The following is a 19288-nucleotide window of genomic DNA, read 5'->3' on the forward strand; positions in this document are numbered from 1 at the left end:
GGTTTACATTTGTTCTACCTTTCAAAAGGAAAATACATGTTGAAATAATGACTGTGCAGAATAGTGGAAATTATTGATATCAAGTCAAACCTTTCATCTAATCTACATCACATCATTCTATATTTATCATATAGCTACAGCATAACTTTCATTTGAAAGGCTCAAGTCCTTTGTAACCAAAAGTTAATTTTCTTAATGCCCCTTCAGGATAAGTATCATTATTGTCATTTTACCTAACACCAAACTAAGATTAAGAATCTCATTTAACTTTGCTTAGGCAAATCACTGATAGACTGGAATCAGAATCATATTAACAATCTTCCTACCAAGGTCACAAAAGTATCACAAAACCCTCACCAGATCCTAGAATGCTGTGTATAATATGGCCTCAGAGCACTTACTGTATTTGACTGTAGCCCTGCTGGCTCCAGTTACTTTCACATGCTGTTTCTCAAACATCTTAGGATAATTTGAACTTTCTCATTTCCTGTTCCCACACCTGGAATCCTCTTTTCCTACATATCCACACAGGTCACTCTCTCAAATCTTTGCTTTAATCACATCTCCAATGAGAGGCCCTCAATGTATACCAGTCTTCATCATAAAACCCTGTTTTATCTTTCTCACATAGTATCAAAGTATCATTTGTATTATCAAAGTATTATCTGTTTAAAAATGTTTAAGATTCATTTATTTACTGAAAGTCAGAGTTACAGAGACAGAAGGAGAGTTGGTTGGTAGATAGATTTTCCATCCACTGGTTCACTCACCAAGTGGCCACGATGGCAAGGGCTGAGCCAGGCTGAAACCAGGAGTTTCATCTGGGTCTTTTATATGGGCAGCAAGGACCCAAAGAGTTGGGCCATCATTTGCTGCTTTTCCCAGGCCATTAGCAGGGAGTTGGATCAGAAGTGGAACAGGGACGTGAACCAGCACTTATATGGGATGCCATCACCTCAGATGGTAGGTAGCTTTACCCATCTGCCACAGTGCTGGCCCTTCTATTCAAGTATATCTTATCCATCTATTTGTTTTTTGCTTGTTTTCTTTTTCCAGACCATTGAGGTCTATGTTTCATCTACTGCTCTGTCCCTAGTCCCTATAACAATGTCCAGATGCAATATAAATTTTGCAAATTGAGTAAATGAATGAATAATTCATGCATCAGCAGACTTTTCCAGTTTATGCAATGGAAGTATCTATATATTTGTCCTTCCTTGACTTTAATATTTTCCTAGATGGTGAACACATCTGAAAATTCTCCATCAATGGATACTCTGACCAGCCAGAAGAATAAAACAGAAAGGAAGTGAAAGAATCCAGTCTTACATTTTTTTTCAAAATATACTTTTTGCATAAATGTTTTGAAGGTCTCTAATATACAAGCATTTCTATATTTTTGCATGAAAATAAACTTACATTTTAATTCTATTTTATGTGAACTTTTTGAAGTCCCCTTCCATACTCACTTCTTCCTTTCTGATTCTCTTCCTTCAAGTGCCTGCCTTCTTCAGAAAACCTTCTCTGACCCAGGCTATAATGATCTGCACTCATACAGCACTTGGTCTCTACACTGCCTTCAAACTATTGTTCTTAGTGTGTGCTCATCTCCCCTAATAAGTATCAGTCTCTACATGTGACACTTCTTTCTACTCTATACAATGTTATTAGAGAAGGCATTCAATATCTATCTGGTGAAGGCTTTATAGATTATTAATATTATCTTGTACACAGAAAGCATCTAATAAACGGCTTTTGAACAGTGACCAATAAATCAGGGAAAGCAAAATACACAAAAACATCTGAAAAAATCCTTTATCCATAATAAATGAGCATTATCCATTTTCTGGGTATAAGAGAAAATCTGGTAGAATTGAGGATACAAATGGACTAATATATGAAAAATGAATTTTTTTCTCTTGCTCTTATTCCAACATACACAGTGATCTTGACCTCCTAGCAATTACTCTATTGCATGAACTTTCTTAGGTAAAATACTCTTTTGATCTACTATTCTCCTGCTGCAGAGGGGGAGAGAAACCATCCTGTAAATAGCCAAGAGTAAGTGAGGACTCTGGCTATATAACAAATGACTGTTTCTTGTGCATGGGGGGAAAAAAGGAAGGAAGGAAAGAAAGGGCACCAGAAGTGAGTCATACATCAAGCAGTTGAACTTGCAACCCTGATAACAAGACAGTTCAATGTTTAACTGTGGAGAATGAGGAGGAGGGAGCTAGAGGAATGTGACCAAATTGAGCCAAGAAGATATATAAAGGTGAATGTCCCAGGGTTGGTCAAGACTCTGCAACCATTTTTTAGAAATAAAAGATCATTTTCAAGTTCAAATTCTTCCTTTTCCTATATATCATTATATCCCTTAGGGGGGAAAACATAGTTCTAAATACCAGGGAAAAGTCTTGTCCAATTTCATGGCTATCACATCCACATAAAGTTCCTTGCTGATATGGAAAGAAATGGAATAAATTAGCTGGTTTTAGAAGCTACTTGGGAGGGACAGAATGTAAATGAACAGGTTTCTATTTAGGAGTGGCGTCTCCGTTAAGGGCTCATGCATTCTCTACCCTACATTAAGCCTGTCTTCAATTCTTTTCCTGGAATTGAAGAGTGGTAAAAAGGATGTGTTCTCCCTAACTAGGAAGAACAGGTAAGGAAATTAGTCACTATGACAACGCTGTCCTGCTTTAACATAAATCCCAAGAACAAAGCACATTAGAAGTGCTGGTTAAGATGATCAAGGTGTCCAGACAGCCAAAAGAGCTTGTGCAAGAGTTGTGTGAGGCCAGCAACCCCTTCAGTGAAAAGAAACCTAAGGGCCCTGAGCACTATAACCCGTGGCTTGAGGCAACACCCTTGGCGGCTCCCATGTAGCCTGGGATTCTCTAGGCTGGTCTCAGCTGACAACAGAATTACTCAGCAAGACCGCCTGGGAAAAAAAAAATAATGACAGCTGTCATATCTCTGGAGACCAGAGCCAGGAGAAAGGTATACGATGGAGAGAAATACAACATTGTACTATATAAATGGAAGTGTTATAACCTTTCAAAATGAAGAACTCAAGTTCCTCCCCTTAGCGGCCCAAGGCCCAAGTTCCTCCCCAAGGCCCATCATCACTCAAAGGTTCTTACAAAACTCTCCAGCAGGTCACTAGGAAAGCTTTACCTTTCTAATTCAGCCCTAGTATAAATTACTTTAGCTACATAGAGCACGCGCATGTGTGTGTGACACACATTTCAGGTCATGGGGTTGCTTTCTCTAAAGAATTTAATTTTTTTAAAAAGTTATTTCTTTATTTTAAAGACAGAGTTCCAGAAAGAGGGAGACAGAGAGAGATGGTCCAACCACTGGTTCACTACTCAAATGGCTATAAAGGTCTGAACCCAGGAGCCTCACTGAGGTCTCCCATGTGGGTATGGGGTCAAGGACTTGGGCCATCCTTTAATGTTTGACCAGGCCATTAATCAGGAACTGGACTGGAAGTGGAGCAAATGGGACTCAAACTGGCGCCAACATGAAATGCCAGTACTGCAGGTAGCAGTTTTAACCCACTTAGCCCACAGTGCTGGGTTTCTAAAGATTCTAAATATCTTATGAAGTAGGCATCCTCTACTCCCTTTCATCCAATGGACTTTCATTAGCTGCCTTTAATTCTTTCCCTTTATTTTATTTTCGTAAGTTTTGGGTTCCTGCACCATCATGGGAAACCTGGATGAAACTCCTACCTTTGCCCTGGCTCAGCTTTAGCCATTTGGAGAATAAGCCTGTGGATGGAAGATCAATAATACTCTTTTTCTCTCTCTCCTTCCGTCTCTATAACTCTGCCTTTTAAAACTTATCATTTTTAAAAAGCTGTTGTGCCATTTCAAACTTTCTAAAGGACAATTTTTTAACATTCAGAGAGTTTCCTTACACTGTACATAAAGAACCTAACACTATATTTCACTTTGAGAGGCAACAAGCTGACCTGCTTTTATTTTTCTACAGACCTCAGGGAGTGGTGGAGAGAAGGGAGTCTGCAGTCAAGTGTCAAGCCACAGTACATCAAGGAGACTCAGATAAAATGTGAGAGAAGAGGCCTGGATTCCGTAGGCTGTAATTTGCCCATGAGTCATGATGAATACCCGGATCCCACTGCTGGAGCTTCCTGGCTGATGTGCTGTCAACTCACAGGGGCCACTAAAAGCGTGGATTCTCTGAGGAGCAGTAGCTTTTTGCATTCAACATATGCGGCTGTTGTTAAAGAAACCTGAGGCTCTCATCAGCGTGGGCTGCACAAGGCTTGAGAAGCACTGCAAATCAATCCACCTCCACCATCAGGATAATGACTCACAGAGCAGCACACCTGAGTCATCTCCCCAAATGTGCTTAGGCCATCCATTAATATTCTTCACTGCAAAGATTCCATTTGGAATGTCTCAAACCCTGCCAACCTTTCACTTTCATCCCACCTTCTGCCTGTCCTAACTCTCCAAGAGCTGAGTCAGCTGCTCACCTCATCTTAAGGTTGAGCCTCTCTCCTATGCCTGAATCAATCTAAGCAGCAAGCAGAAAGCATTTCCATGCAGGTATTTCCAAAAGTTCATAGAAAACACATTTTTTTAAAAAGATTTATCCATTTATTGGAAAGTCAGATATACAGAGAGGAGGAGAGACAGAGAGGAAGATCTTCCGTCCGATGATTCACTCCCCAAGTGAGTGCAATGGCCGATGCTATGCCAATCCGAAGTCAGGATCTAGGAACTTCTTCCAGGTCTCCCACATGGGTGCAGGGTCCCAAAGCTTTGGGCCATCCTCGGCTGCTTTCCTAGGCCACAAGCAGGGAACTGGATGGGAAGTGGAGCTGCTGGGATTAGAACCGGCACCCATATGGGAAACTATTGGGCGCATTCAAGAAGAGGACTTTTAGTCACTAAGCCACGCCGCTGGGCCCCAAAGATACATATTTTTAAAAACTATACATGAGTTTCTTCAAAAAGAAAAAAACTGCACCCAGGGCCTGGCACAATGGTTCAATGGCAAAATGTTCATCTTGCATGTGCCCAGATCCCATAAGGGTGCCAGTTCATGTGCTAGCTGCTCCACTTCCAATCCAGCTTTCTGCTGTGGTCTGAAAAAGCAGTGGATGGTGGTCCACTCAAAGCCTTGAGACTTTGCACCTGTGTGGAAGACCCAGTAGTTCCAAGCTCCTGGCTTCAGATTGGATCAACTTCAGCCATTGTGGCCACATGGGGAATGAACCAGCAGATGAAAGCTCTTTCTCTGTAAATTTGATGTCCCAATCAAAAAAAATAAATCTTTTTTAAAAAATGCATCCAAGTAAACTTTTAATTCCATTTTCTCATGAACTCCCATCCTGTGATAGAACATCTAAAGATACAAACCCAAGTTTTTCACTGTGTTCCTGCTCATAGGTCTGAATTTCTGCTTGGCTATCATTCCAAAGTTCCAGCTAGCAACTACAAGACTGGTGTTTATTTCCAATCCTCTGGTAAAGACACACATGCATGCAACCACTTGTGCTTATAAAAAAAATTAACTGATTAAAATTATGAAAGCCAACACACCAATCCCAATATGGCTGAGCTAAGTTAAGAGCTAAAACAGTTCTCATAGGAAAAAGGAATCTTGGCAAAATCCTTTAGAATGTTCTAGCTGCGCCTTTCTCCCATGCCCATTCTAGTTTTGACAAGTCCTAAAATATATGACTACTGCTATGGCTTAGGCCATAAAGTCAGCAGAAGGGAGGAGATATTTATGGTTAGCACCCAGAGAGCCAATCCAGGTTGAAGGCGGACAGGGAAGATGGAAAATCCATAACCCAACACAGTTCCCAAAGCACAGGCGCTCTGTATACTATGGAGCATTCCCAATTAATATTTGTAAAAGCTCTGTCGCCGCATGTGAACATTTTGGTTTATTCCCCCTTTCCTTCAGTTGGTCCACCATTTCCCGAAGTTCTAAAAAGAAATAAATGCCTTACTGACACTGAACTATGGTCTCATACCCCAAAAAAGGAAATAAGTGGCCCAAATATGAGCAGCTGGCGATAAAAAGAGGCAAAGCACTAATGAGCTGGAGACAAGTGGCAGCTGCCCCCTTCAGTAGGCCTCAGGGTCACCAGGTGTCCTCAGACCTGCCACCAACTGTGGGGGTGAATTGATGGTTGCTGCCCGGCCCCTGTAAGTGCTAGAATTTTCTAAATTAAGGCTGGATAAGACATAGGCTGAACAGTCCATCTTTGATTGATTGTATTCCTTTCTATTTCTGCAACAGCACACTGCCACCAGCTGAGTGACCTAAAATAATACGAATCTGCTATCTTAAGAGTTCTGTAGCTGCAAAGTCTCACATGGGTTTTACTGAGATAAAATCCAGGTGTCAGGCTATGTTCCTTTCGGGAGACTCTTAGGGGGAACCCATTTCCTTTCCTACAGTTCCCAAGTTTTCGGAGGTGAGATTTGAACCTATTCAGCACACAGCGTATTTCCCAGAACAGGTTTCTGTACTCACTTGACTTATCCTGATTCATTTCCACCTCTCTTCCTCTTACCCAAATCCTTGCCTATCTTGAAAAGTCAGTGTTCCCTCCCTACCAGCTAATTAGTAACTTAATCTCAATTTGCCATTTCTGGGAACATTCATAGGTTGCAGAGATTGACACATGGACTCTGGGTAGCTCAAGGCTATGGGCCCCTGCGCTCACGCTCACGCAGGAGACCGAGAAAAAGCTCCAGGCTCTCAGCTTCAGACCAGCAAAGCTCTGGCCACTGCAGCCATGCAGCCATTTGGGGAGAGAGGCAAAGGATGAAAGAAATTCATTTTCTTTCTTTCTCTTTTTCTCTCCCTCCCTCCCTCCTTCCCTCCTTCTCCCTCCCTCCCTCTCCCCCTCTCTCTCTTCCTCCCTCCCTCCTTCTCTCCCTCTCTCTTCCTCTCTCTCTCCCTCTCTCTTCCTCCCTCTCCCTCGCCCCTCTTCCCCACTTCCTCTCTCCGATCCCCCCCCCCGGCTTTGTAACTCTGCCTTTCAATTAAAAACATAAATAAATCTTCTTTAGAAACAAAAGAATATAGATTTAAACATCAACCTGTCTCAATTCAAATTCCATGTCCATGTGACCTCAGGTTAACAAATGGATTTCTCAATGCCTCACTCTCCCCTTCTGCAAACTAAGAAAAACAACAGCACTTGTATCATTGGGCAGCCAGGAGGGTCAAACAAGACAGAGAAGATAAAACACTCAGGATGGTGCCTGCCACATATGAAGTCCGCAATCTCTTTTTATGACCCTATGCTGAGGCTCATGCCCAGGTGTGGGAGATATACAGGAAGCAACCTCACAACTTTGATTCATTATTTTCAGGGCTTGAAAATGAAAGTGAGACCAGAACATGACTACTAAAGGGAGAGTAGCAGGCAAAATATTAGCTTAAGATAAAATTTGAGTCTTCCCTTGGTAGACACCTATGGTTTCCACTTCCAGGCTAGCTGAAAGATAGAATGACCTTTAATTCTTAATGGGAGTGTGAATCATCCTCAGCAAAGTACATGAGCCTATATTAAATATCTGAAAGAACAGTTATATTTGGTATCAGAGAATAATTTGTTTTTCTTCTCAGGCTCTTCAAAGAGCTTGTTGGCTTTTTCCCTTGGATTTAATAGCTCTCCCAGCTTCCTAAACAAAAGACAACCTCATCCAGAAGTGTGTAAGGTTCTGCATGATTTTGTCCCTTTCCATGTGTCCACTTTTATCTCATGCATCCCTTACCCAGACAAACAACTGTGAAACCTTCTAGGTAGGCTGCTCTGAGCAGATTTAGACTGGGTAAGTGCCAAATTAGTAGCATGTGCTAAAGGAATGGATTAGGCTGTCCCTTCCACTCCTGAAATTCATTCCCACGTATGAAACTTTTGATGCCCTTTTCTATCAAAGCTATTTTCTTCATTCAACTGAGAGCCTCCTTTTAAATTTCCTGATTCAGAAGATGATAACTAAATTACAGTGCCTTAAAAAGCTGCAATTCTAAATTGATTCCAAGGTTGCAGACTTTTAAAAATCATATGGATCTGTAAGAAGCCTCTCATTAAATTAAAGGGTTTCTTGTGAGTGCTCATTATAAAATAAAGATTTTTTTTTCCAGATTGGGTACATACACCAACATCCTTAAAAAGGAGGAACAGTATAGTAACTACTTCCTACCTTCATGGTAACCGTGATGGTGCTATTGACATTCGCTTTGTGCAACCAGCCTTGTTTGATCACACCACCCTTCTGAGAACATAACGAAGATGAGTCCTGAAACAGAATGGAGGCCATCAGTCAAATAGTGGCCTCCCAGGGATTTAAGAAGCCAAACATCTGGGATATACAGAATCAGGCCCTGCCCCACTGCCTTCATTAAAATGCAAAATGCGCAATCCCCCATGAAGATTTCCAAGCAGTGACTATACAATGGTATGGCTCTCTACTGTGCGCACAGTAGGCCCTTAGTATGTCCTGAGTATATACAGACATCCTCTGGGAAAGCCTTCTGTACCATGTAAACAATCAAACTGCACTTTGAAATCGAAGTATCACTAAGTCCAGAGGAAGCAAGGTGACACAAGCCCAAGCAATGCATAGCAACTCTAACAGCATGTCCCAAGGGGGCGGAGCATGTTTATATACAAATCACAGTCCATTTCACTTGGTTTTTCCTAAACCTCATTTGTAAATTAACATTTAAACAATTTTTTTTTTTAGAAAAACACTAACTAGTTGGAAAGCTGATCACAGATCACTGTTGACCTTATTTCATGGCTTCTCATTAGTGGGAATGTAATAATGGAGTAATAGAGACTACCATATCCAGATGTGGGGATACAATGCAACATGTATCCCTACTTCCAAATCAAAGACGGACTTCCAATGAAACTGTTGGAGATGTGTAGACAATGGGATGCTGGACCGTCTGACGTTGTCTGTACCAGCAATGCTGGGGCACACTTAAATAACAGACTGATGGAATTATGACTCCTTATGAAGGACTATAGTATTGTAGCAACATGGGAAAATCTGGTGGGGGTGTGATTTTGGGGGGTGGAAATTCTAGTCTCTACTGAATTGTACCATAAAATTTAAAAAAATCAAAATAAAAATTAAACAAAATAACAAAAAAATTGAAAACCAATTCTTTCCTTCATCTTAACTCAAGAAATTTCCAGTGGAATCTCTTCCAACAGGAGTGCCCTTGAAGAAACACCCCTCTCCTTACCTCATCTTTCTCACAGTCCTCATCAATCTCAAATACATGATTAGGAATCTTTTCTGGTCTCAGAGATTTGCTGAAAATGAAAGAAAAATGCTTTTGACTTTGAACAGAATAGACCCAAACCAAACAACAAACAAAAGCATGATAAGAAGACTTCTTTGTTTCACTAACAAGAAAATGCCAACAAGACAAGAAAAAGTCAGGGGCTGGGGCCATGGCTTAGTATGCTAAGCGTCTGCCTCTGGTGCCAGCATCCCACACGGGTGCCGGTTCATGTCCTCGCTGCTCCACTTCCCAACCAGCTCACTGCTTATGGCCTGGGAAAGCAGCAGATGATGACTCAAGTCTTTGGGAACCTGTACCCATGTGGGAAACCCAGAAGAAGCTCCTGGTTCGGGATCAGCTCAGCTCTGGCTACTGTGGCCATTTGAAGAGTGAACAAATGGATGGAAGATCTCTGTCACTCTCTCCTCTGTGTAACTCTGTCTTTCAAAAAAATAAATAAATAAAATGAATATTTAAAAAAGAAAAGAAAAAATTCAGTCTCCCCTCTGACAAAACTTTTGTAGATACAGGTTCTCATATGTACAGCCAGCAAAAAAAACAAAATGAAAGGACTTACTGACATGTATGTCAGTGCTGCTGCAGGAGCAGAACCTTATCTTGAACAAAAGGAGATTTATTTGAAAAGCAGAGTCACACACACAGAAACACATCTTCCATCCCGATTCACTCCCCAAATGGCTGCAATGGCAAGGGCTGGGCTAAGCTAAAGGCAGAAACTCCATCTGGGTTTCCCATGTGGATGGCAGGAGACCAAGTAGTTGGGCTACCCTCTGCTGCTTTCCCAGGCACATTAGCAGGAAGCTAGATCAAAGCTTAAGTATTCAAACAGCACTCCCCTATGGGATGGTGGCATCAGTGGCTTCAGCTATGGTACCACAACACTGACCCCCAAGAAGCTTATCTTTCCAGAGGGAGGCCTTTGGCACAGTGGTTAGTCGCTGCTTGGGATATTTGTGCCCCTTATCTGAGTGCCTGGGTTTGAGCCCCAGCTCCTCTATTTCTGATCCAGCTTGATGTTAATGTGCACCCTAGGAGAAGCTGATGGATGGTTCAAGCACTTTGGGTCCCTGCTATCTACATGGGAAGATGGGAGACTCAAATTAAGTTCTGACTCCTGACTTCAGCCTGGCCATTTGAGGAGTAAATCAGTACATGGAAGACATCTATCTCTCTGCCTTTCCAACAAAAATATAAATTAAAAGTAAACATTTTATTAAAAAATACAATATAATTGTGGTTTTTAACAGTTGTTTGCTCTGTGGCCTTGGACTGGTGATTTTAGGACTTAGATTTCTTTTTGGGTGCCAGTTCGTGTCCGAGCTACTCCACCCCTGATCCAGCTCCATGTTAGGGCCTAGAAAAAGCAGTGGAGGAGGATGGTTCAAATGTCTGGGCCCCTTTACCCGCAAGGGAGATCTGGAAGAAGCTCCTGGCTCTTGGCTTCAGACAAGCCCACCTCCGGCCGATGTGGCCATATGGGGAGTGAAATAGCAAATGTAAGATCTGTCTCTCCTTCTCACACTCTCCACCTCTGTGTTTCAAATAAAAATAAATCTTTAAAAAACAGAAGACTACATTATATTTTCCAAAACATTTCACATATGATACTCTGTGCAGTTAATAGTATTAAGGAGGAGAAAAACAAAAATAAAAAAGAAAACGAGTGACTGATGCAAGGTCATGCAGCTACTAAGTGGCGTAAGAAAGACTTGAACCTTGACAGTCTGGCTCATGCTACTCCTTCAGATCAACTAAGAAAGATGTGCTATCTTCACATGATGTCTAATAACACCAAACTGAACCAAATAGCTTCTAGGTTTTTCTTTCCACTAACCTCACTGGAAAATGTGCACTGCATTATCTAAACGGAGAGTACACATTGTCATTGATATTAATGTATCAATACCAAAAAAAGAGCTTATCCATACTGAAAATAGTATCAATGAGCAATATCCAAACATTATCAGTTAACCAAAATACTACATTTATTAAATGTGCTGGTTACTTCAAGTCTTGCTTTATCATAACTTCTGAATTTGATATTTCCCCAAGTGGCTTTAAAAAGGGGGTAAGAAGTTTAACGGTTCCCCTTTTAAGCGCTTCTCTTGAATTCTAAACTTACCATGGCAACATTCTAAAGTCTCCAGAGAAGTCTTCATACTTGTAGTTTACCACATGCCAATCTGTGCTATAGGTTTTAATACACTAAAAGAAAATAGGAATGTTTAATCTCAAATATAGAGAAATACACATTTATCCACTTTTTACGTCTGGTAACATGCTATGGCTATAAAAAACATTGAAGAAGTATGGTAGTGGGATCTTCCTTTAGGAATAAACTGTATCACTAACTCAATTGGGCAATAAAACCAAACTCCTACTGAACACTCAAACCTCAAGTCTATAGAATATTCAAATTCAAAAGATGTCAAGAATACATGTTGCCGAGAAATAATTAAAATTTTTATACAGATGTATTTACAAGTGAATTACAAATATATGAAGATATAAAAATATTCTAAATCTATGATGAATGCTCTTCTGTGACCTTCGACCTTCTTACCTCTTTGACAAATAAACTCTGGGCCTTCTTTTCCGCATCTTCTGGCACAGTAGACTGTACCGTTCTGCGCTGGCGACCTATCACTGAGATCTAGAAAACAAAGAACATTTTGACAGCGAGAGGTGGCCTGGAAAACACCATTGGTTCCTTTGAAGCAGTGCTTGTGAACTCACAGATATATCTTCCATTGGAAACATCAGCAGGTCTCGGAGAGGGTCACTGTAAATCTGAGTCTTTCTTTGGGTGACAACATTCTCATAGTCCAGGGGCTCAACAACTTTGGCCTTTTCCTTTATGAAAGAAAACAAAAATAAAGTTATTATAGCGAAACTTACAAAAGCTATTTCACAAAAAAAATGTTTCTTGCTTACTAAAACAAAGTAAAACGAGACACTTTCACAAGAGAAATATCTTGCAGTAACAAGAAACACACACCAAGCACATATACACACAAAGAGACTAACCCTTACTAAAGACAATTCTGGAGAACAGTACTGTATCATGCCTCGCAGATATTTATTGAATTTTAAGTAAAATAAAAAGTGCTATATTCGGAAGCCTGTCAGTTGATATTCACTGAATATGCACTGTTCATTGGGTAACTGTAGGCGCAAAGTACCAATGGCCACATGTACATTCTCTACGGAGCATATTATCCAGAGTGTGTCAACTTCTGGCACAGCTGGGGCAGGCATGAGAACTGAAGCTACTTGAGCCTGTGGACAAGGCATGAGATGGTAAGGTTCCAGGTGGCAAAACCAAAGGATCCCTGTCAGACTCCCAGGATGGTAAGGCCCCAGTCTGGCTACAGTAACAAGGAGCAGGGTTGGCGATGCTGAGAAATGTAGGGTATGAGTTTAATACTAAGGGCAATCTTGATAGTGAGCCTTTACTGAACACTTTCTACATTTCAGTGAGGATTCTGAGTGCTTTCAGTCTATTTCCTCATGTAATACTCATAATAATCTGCTGGACTAGTTTTATTCAGAATCCCCATTTGTAAGTTCCTAGACACACATTAAGTAATTTGCCCACCTTCAGAGCTAGAATCCACATGTGTGTCTGTGACTTTTTTGAAAGACATATATTTTTATTTTCATTGGAAAGTCAGATATACAGAGAGGAGGAGAGACACAGAAGGAGTCTATGACTCTTACACAGCCAGCTTTTTCTCCCCTCGTACATACACAAAGATGGAAGGGGCATTTAGCACAGATTTAAGTCTCTGTTGGGGTAGCCCACATCTCACACCAGGGTGGCTGGTTTGAGTCCTGACTATTCCTATTCCAATTCCAATCCAGGCTCCTTCTGATGGATATTCTGCACCCTGGGAGGCAGTGGATGATGGCTCAAGTACATGGGTCTCTGCCACTCACATGGCACACTTGGATGCAGCTTCAGGCTCCGGGTTGTCCTGGGCATATGGGGAGTTCCAGGCATGGGCATATGGGTAATGAAACAACAGAGGAAAAAAGCTCTCACATAAAAACACAAGTAAAATAAAAATGAATTAAAATTAATCCCCTTTTTGAAAAGAAATACAAAGCTATTAATGTGCAAGGTATTAAACTTGGAAAAGAATTCCACTATCCACCTTCATACCATTTTTCCCATGATTAAATTTACCATGATCAGCATGCTATATCATCTATTTTACTTCTCTGCCTATCTGAGGCCAGGAATTTTATTTGTTTGCTGCTATAACCCCACCCCAATACTTACACCAGTACTGGCACATGTTATGCATCCAATCAGTTATGGAATGAAATACAGAGATACTAAGATTCACCCAGAATCACATTTCAACATTCTAAACCAAGGCAAGCATATCAGTAACTTCTAATAATTATGATTTACTTAAATGGAATTATTTTCTTAAAAATCTACAGTAAAAACCATAAAATGAAAACAAGGTGAAAATGGAATCAGGGTTATATTTATAGTTGCATGCATAGTATTTGAGGCAATCTATTCTCAAAACAGTGGTTTGAGAGTTGTTTTCACATGATTCACAACAGGTTACAGTTATTACTAAATATGTACATCTGAAGGGCATCTCAGAGTCTTCTCTATAACACTACTTACAGATACTAGAATAAACCACTCTAACCAATGAGAACCTTCATTCAACAACAAAAAGAAGATCCTAACAAAAAAGTAGGCTTTTCCCCCAAGATAGCGAAAGAAAAAGCAAATTTGGGAACAATGATTTCACCCACTTCCCCCTAACCCTCTATCCTTCCCACCCTGATCAACTATGTAAACATCATCAAAAATAAAAATTAAAAAGATAGACTTTATCTCAAGTATTAAATGTGTAAACCCATGAGACCAAAAGAAAGTTGGCTGTCTATCACGTCCATGACTACTAGTACGAAATGAGTTAAATAGAAGGAATACACGTTGTTCAGAAACCCAGAGATTTTGGTAGGAAACTCCAACCTCTTTTGCTACATCTATCATGTTTTCAATGACCCAAGTGAAAGGAATTTGTACTTTCCAGGTCTGACATTAGGAGTAGTGATTAATATCTTAAGAAGTTGAACAAACAGAACCCTATCTACTAAAATAAGCTTCAGACACTGAAAAACACAGGAAAGTCTTGCTTTTGCTGCCAACTACCATTCCAATATGGACTCCAATAACAGTCTCCTAATTCCAACATGTCAAGTTAGCTTCTACTAACTTCTTATTCTCTGCACAATAATCTCACAAGTACCTGCATCAAAGTAATGTGAAAAACAAACAAGCCAAATACCAGAAAATCCTCCTTGTAGTGTCAATAAGGCAGCTGTCAAGTTAAAATAGAAAAGCTTATATCAAAATGAATTACTTGTTTTTATGTAAACACAGTACATGCCTTCTAAAAAGGAAACTTCCAGCTATCCATCCATGTGTTTGGAAGGTGATAGATGCATGCTACAGAAAGTAAGCATACACTTTGCATTTACAGACAAAGTGCTCAGCGGCCTCACTCCTATTTGCTTTGTCAGAAAGATTGGGTCCTCAAAGTTTCCTTCACAAAGTATCTAAGCCTATGATCTGGACTTCAGCTCTGTAAGGAAAAAGCAGTAGGGACTGAATCTTAAATCTTCCACTTTCCTTTTAGGAGGCTTCAGCTTTAACTCTGCTAGCATCAGAGAAGGGAAACCTGATTGCTGGAATCAGGATGATTGAACAGAGACTGCCCAGTGCTCCGCAACTCATCCCTTACCCAACACTTTCCCTCAGTTTCACTGTTCCAAAAGCTCCTAGCACACTCAAAAAGTATCTTTTGGGTTTTCAGTGTATCCCTTCTGTAGGCCTGCATGCTGACTAGACTGCAAAGTGCTGTTGTGTTAACTCCAGGAACTCAAAATAAATGGGGTAGGTACTTCAAGAACATTCAAATGATGGCTGTATATTTTTATACAGTACTGTAGCATTGGGAAAGTAAAAGGCAAAGGCATTTATGCAATCTGGAGAGAAGCAAGCATATGTTTCGGTCTTTTCTTCCGAAGGAGTGACAGGAAAACCGTCAACCTAAATTTGGAACCTCCTCAGTTTTCACCACAGGGAAAGCAAAACAAAACAAAACGATCTGTCTTTGGAAGTTCTCATTCACTGAGCCTTAAACACTCTGGAAATGCATTGCTAGTAATAGTATCTCTTCATCAATGCATTTAGAGATCGCTTTGCAGCCTGAAGAAAACATGTTTCAATAAAAGGGTACTTCAAAAAGTTGTTTGTGGGGCCCAGCACAATCTCTAAATCCTCACCTTACAAGCATCAGAATCCTATAAGGGCAGCAATTCATGTCCTAGCTACTCTATTTCCTATCTAGCTACCTGCTTGTGACTTGGAAAAACAGTAGGAGATGGCCCAAAGTTTTGGGACCCTGCACTCACGTGGGAGAACCAGAATAAGCTCCTGGCTCCTGGCTTTAGATTGGCTCAGCTCCAGCTGTTTTGGCCATTTGGGAAGTGAACCAGTGGATGGAAGATCTTTCTCTTCTTCTCTCTATAAATTTGAACTTTCAATAAAATTAAATTAAATCTTTAAAAAAAAGTAGTGTGTGGAAAATGGAATTAAGATACAAACTTATTTTGGTACAAACAATTGTGAAATTCATACCTAATTAATTCCTACATGCATTTTTATAACATGTATTTCCATGAACTTTTGAAAGGGCCCCCTCATACATTCTACCAGATTCTTACAAAAAACCTGCCAAGCAAACAAAGAAAATATTACCATCTCAACCTTGCAAATGAAAACACTGAATCGAAAGTTTAAGTTGTTCTGTCTACAGTAGCAGCAGGATCAGGATGCAATTTCAGCAACTCCTGGTCCTTTTTCTTTTTTCTTTTTTTTTTTTTTAAATGATCTTTTCCAAACACAAGTACAACTTTCATGACTTTAAAGAAGATTTATCTGGGGCCCAATGTGGTTGCCTAGTGGCTAAAGTCCTGGCCTTGCACATGCCAGGATCCCATATGGGCACCTGTTCTAATCCCGGAAGCACTGCTTCCCATCTAGCTCCCTGCTTGTGGCCTGGGAAAGCAGTCGAGGACTGCCCAAAGCCTTTGGATCCTGCACCTGTTTGGGAGACCCAGAAGAAGCTCCTGGCTCCTGGCTTCAGATCGGTTCAGCTCCAGCTGTTAGGGCCAATTAGTGAGTGAATCTGCGGATACAAGATCTTCCTCTTTGTATATCTGACTTTCCAATGAAAAAAATAATGTTTTTTAAAAAAAGAATATTTATTTGAAAGGCAGAGTGATGAGTGGTATTAGAGAGAGTGGGTGGGGAGAGGCATAAAGAAAGAGAGAGAGAATTTCTATACACAAATTCATTCCCCAAATGGCTACAACAGTCAAGTCTCGGCCAGACCAAAAAGCCAGGAACTCCATCTTGGTTTCCTGCATGGTGCTAGTAGCCTCCTACATGCTCTGCTGCCTTCCCATGTGGATTGTCAGGAAGTTGGATCAGAAGCAGAAAGCTGGCATTCTAATCACTTGACTTAGAAAGAGACCATCTTAATCGGTGGTTAAATTTGTTGTGCCACAGCACTGGCCCGATCCTTACAACTTTTGCCACACCTTTTACACCAACATTTTTTTCTGAATTTTTCTTCAAATATCTTCATTGTTGAAATGCATTCATTGGGGGAAAAAATCTTTCTATCATCCTAGAAAGGAGAATAAATCACTACTTTCCTAATCCCTAAAAAAAAATTTTTTTAATGTGAATTTGTGTCCCATCCTTTAGGAGACAGTATATAGCACATGCTGACTCAGTCTACAGAGGACCAAATATCAACAGACTTCCTTGTTAAAATTCTACAACTTGGTAAAATGCATACAATTCAACATACTGAGAGAACACATTTATTGCTAGCATGGGAGAAAGGACAGAGATCAAAACAATTAGCTCATCAATACACACTCAGTTCCACTATGCCACTTGGTCCAGAGAGGAAGCCATGGATACAGACAGTAACAGCCTCATAACCTAGATGTTACACTTCTGTGGTGCTTCCTGGGCACATATTAGACAAAATTATTGATGCTTCATCATCTCACGTATTTCTGTATAAATCCAAAACCATTCCTGCAATCCTAAAACAAATACAGTCAGATGTTCAGAAGTACAGTTGACTTAGTGGGCCTATGCATGTTATCATTAAAAACTTGCGCATGAAAATCAAGATGGCAGAATAGGGTAAGAAGGACATGTTTATATAGATGGTGAAACATTAACCAGTGTGAAGCAGAGAGGTAACATTCGAGGAAACAGGAGAGGACAGAACAACAGCAGAGGGGCACCTGGAGACTGACAGACACAGGAAAGCAGCGGACACAATGGTGTGGTGCTGCAGTGACCAATACCCTAGCCATATTCAACAAGCAGTGATATGAATTGCAGTGGCAGCTGAAACTCCACCAGCAACAAGGTGGAAAGGGACATTCACCCAGAGCTCAGGAGGTGAACTGAGAAAAAGAACTGTCCATCATGCTGGTCTGTTTCATTTGATCAGGAGCACAGACAGAGCTGCAGGTCCCAGATGGGCAATGCGGAAACAAGGTGGATTTCACAGCCCAGTCAACCCCCAAGAGCTGAATTGGGTGCCATTTTGTTTTAGGAGGCAAATGCTATGGGACAGGACTGAGCACACACTAAGCTAGGAATGAACTCATTTCTGGCTGAACAAACTGCAACAAAGTGGCATCTTATAGGTTCCACCCAACAAAGGTCAGAGTAGCCCTCAGTCCTGACAGCTAGCAGATCAACAACTCTAGTAGTAGCACATCAGGTGCCATTTCTTGCAGTGTGGCAAAGACTGCAGTGACAATAGTGAGCTGTGCATGCTCTGAGATCAGCAAGAACTCACTGAGCTCTGTGCACTGCACTAATCCCACATGGAAAACAATACAGATTTTGGCATTGTACAGGTCAAAATAGGTCCGTATGGCCCTCAGACCTAACAGCCAACAGGTTTCAGCAAGATCACTACCACCAACAACCTAGGGATATAGGACACCTGGTATCTCCCTAATCCTGAGACCTGCTCCAACTTGAAGTGGGAGAAAGGTTGTATAGACAATGGTGCAGCCTCAGCATGGTATCACAGGAGGTGGAGAGTGGTGAGCCAGGAGCTGGGGCTACGGAAATCTAACATAGGAACCCAGACCTGGAACTAACTCACTGGAGGCAGTGGCAAAAGTGACTGTAAACAAAGAGACATGTACCAACTACAAAAAGTAAAATCAAACTGTAGACCTGTGGGTGACACAGCTTAGAAACCTGCCCCAAGGAGAAGACTCTGCTAACCATTAGTTCAATGACCAAGAGCAAAAGAAGAGACAGAGGCACAATGAATATTACTGAAGACTCCCCTGCAAAGGTACAAAAGCCTTTGCCAACCTCAGAATCAACTGAGGAAGACATTAAGACAATGGGGAATACAGAATTCAAAACACTTGTTATAAAACTTCTTATCAATGAGAAGCATGTAAAGCAGGCATTCACATAATTCAAGAAATATGTCACACAGGAAATAGTAGTCATAAATCAAATGAAATCTTATATATCAGAAATGAAGAATACAGTAGTGCAAATTAAAAATACAGTAGAGTCTCCAAAATAGAATGGAGGCAGAAGAAAGAATCTCAAAATTAGAATATACTTCCTGTCACCAGGGGGAAACAAACAAAAAGCTGGAAGCAGTGCTGGGTCAAGCTAAAATAAAAGTATTCAAGAATTGAAAGACACTATTAAGAGTTATGGGAGTCCCAGAAGGTGCAAAGAGAGACTGGGATTAGAGTTGTATTCAATGAAATAATAAGGGAAAATTTCCCTAATCTAGAGAAAGAATTGGGAAACAACATCCAGGAAGAACACAGAACTCCCAACATC

At 40.8% G+C, this 19288-nt stretch overlaps 1 protein-coding gene across 3 annotated transcripts in view; it reads right to left on the reverse strand.

The window, feature by feature from the left end:
* Positions 1 to 19288, reverse strand: part of DOCK11 (dedicator of cytokinesis 11) — a 192875-nt gene that overhangs the window by 131072 nt on the left and 42515 nt on the right. For all 3 annotated transcript variants that reach the window (XM_041000112.1, XM_041000111.1, XM_041000110.1), the window contains exons 2-6: positions 12067 to 12183; positions 11894 to 11983; positions 11453 to 11535; positions 9268 to 9337; positions 8214 to 8309 (exon numbers count right to left, since the gene is read on the reverse strand). In XM_041000112.1, the coding sequence (XP_040856046.1) occupies positions 8214 to 8309; positions 9268 to 9337; positions 11453 to 11535; positions 11894 to 11983; positions 12067 to 12183 (456 nt within the window). The remainder of the gene's footprint in view (positions 1 to 8213; positions 8310 to 9267; positions 9338 to 11452; positions 11536 to 11893; positions 11984 to 12066; positions 12184 to 19288) is intronic.

This window comes from Ochotona curzoniae, unplaced genomic scaffold (assembly GCF_017591425.1).
Source record: "Ochotona curzoniae isolate NIBS_2020 unplaced genomic scaffold, NIBS_Ocur_1.0 scaffold_1852, whole genome shotgun sequence".
Classification (NCBI taxonomy): domain Eukaryota; kingdom Metazoa; phylum Chordata; class Mammalia; order Lagomorpha; family Ochotonidae; genus Ochotona; species Ochotona curzoniae.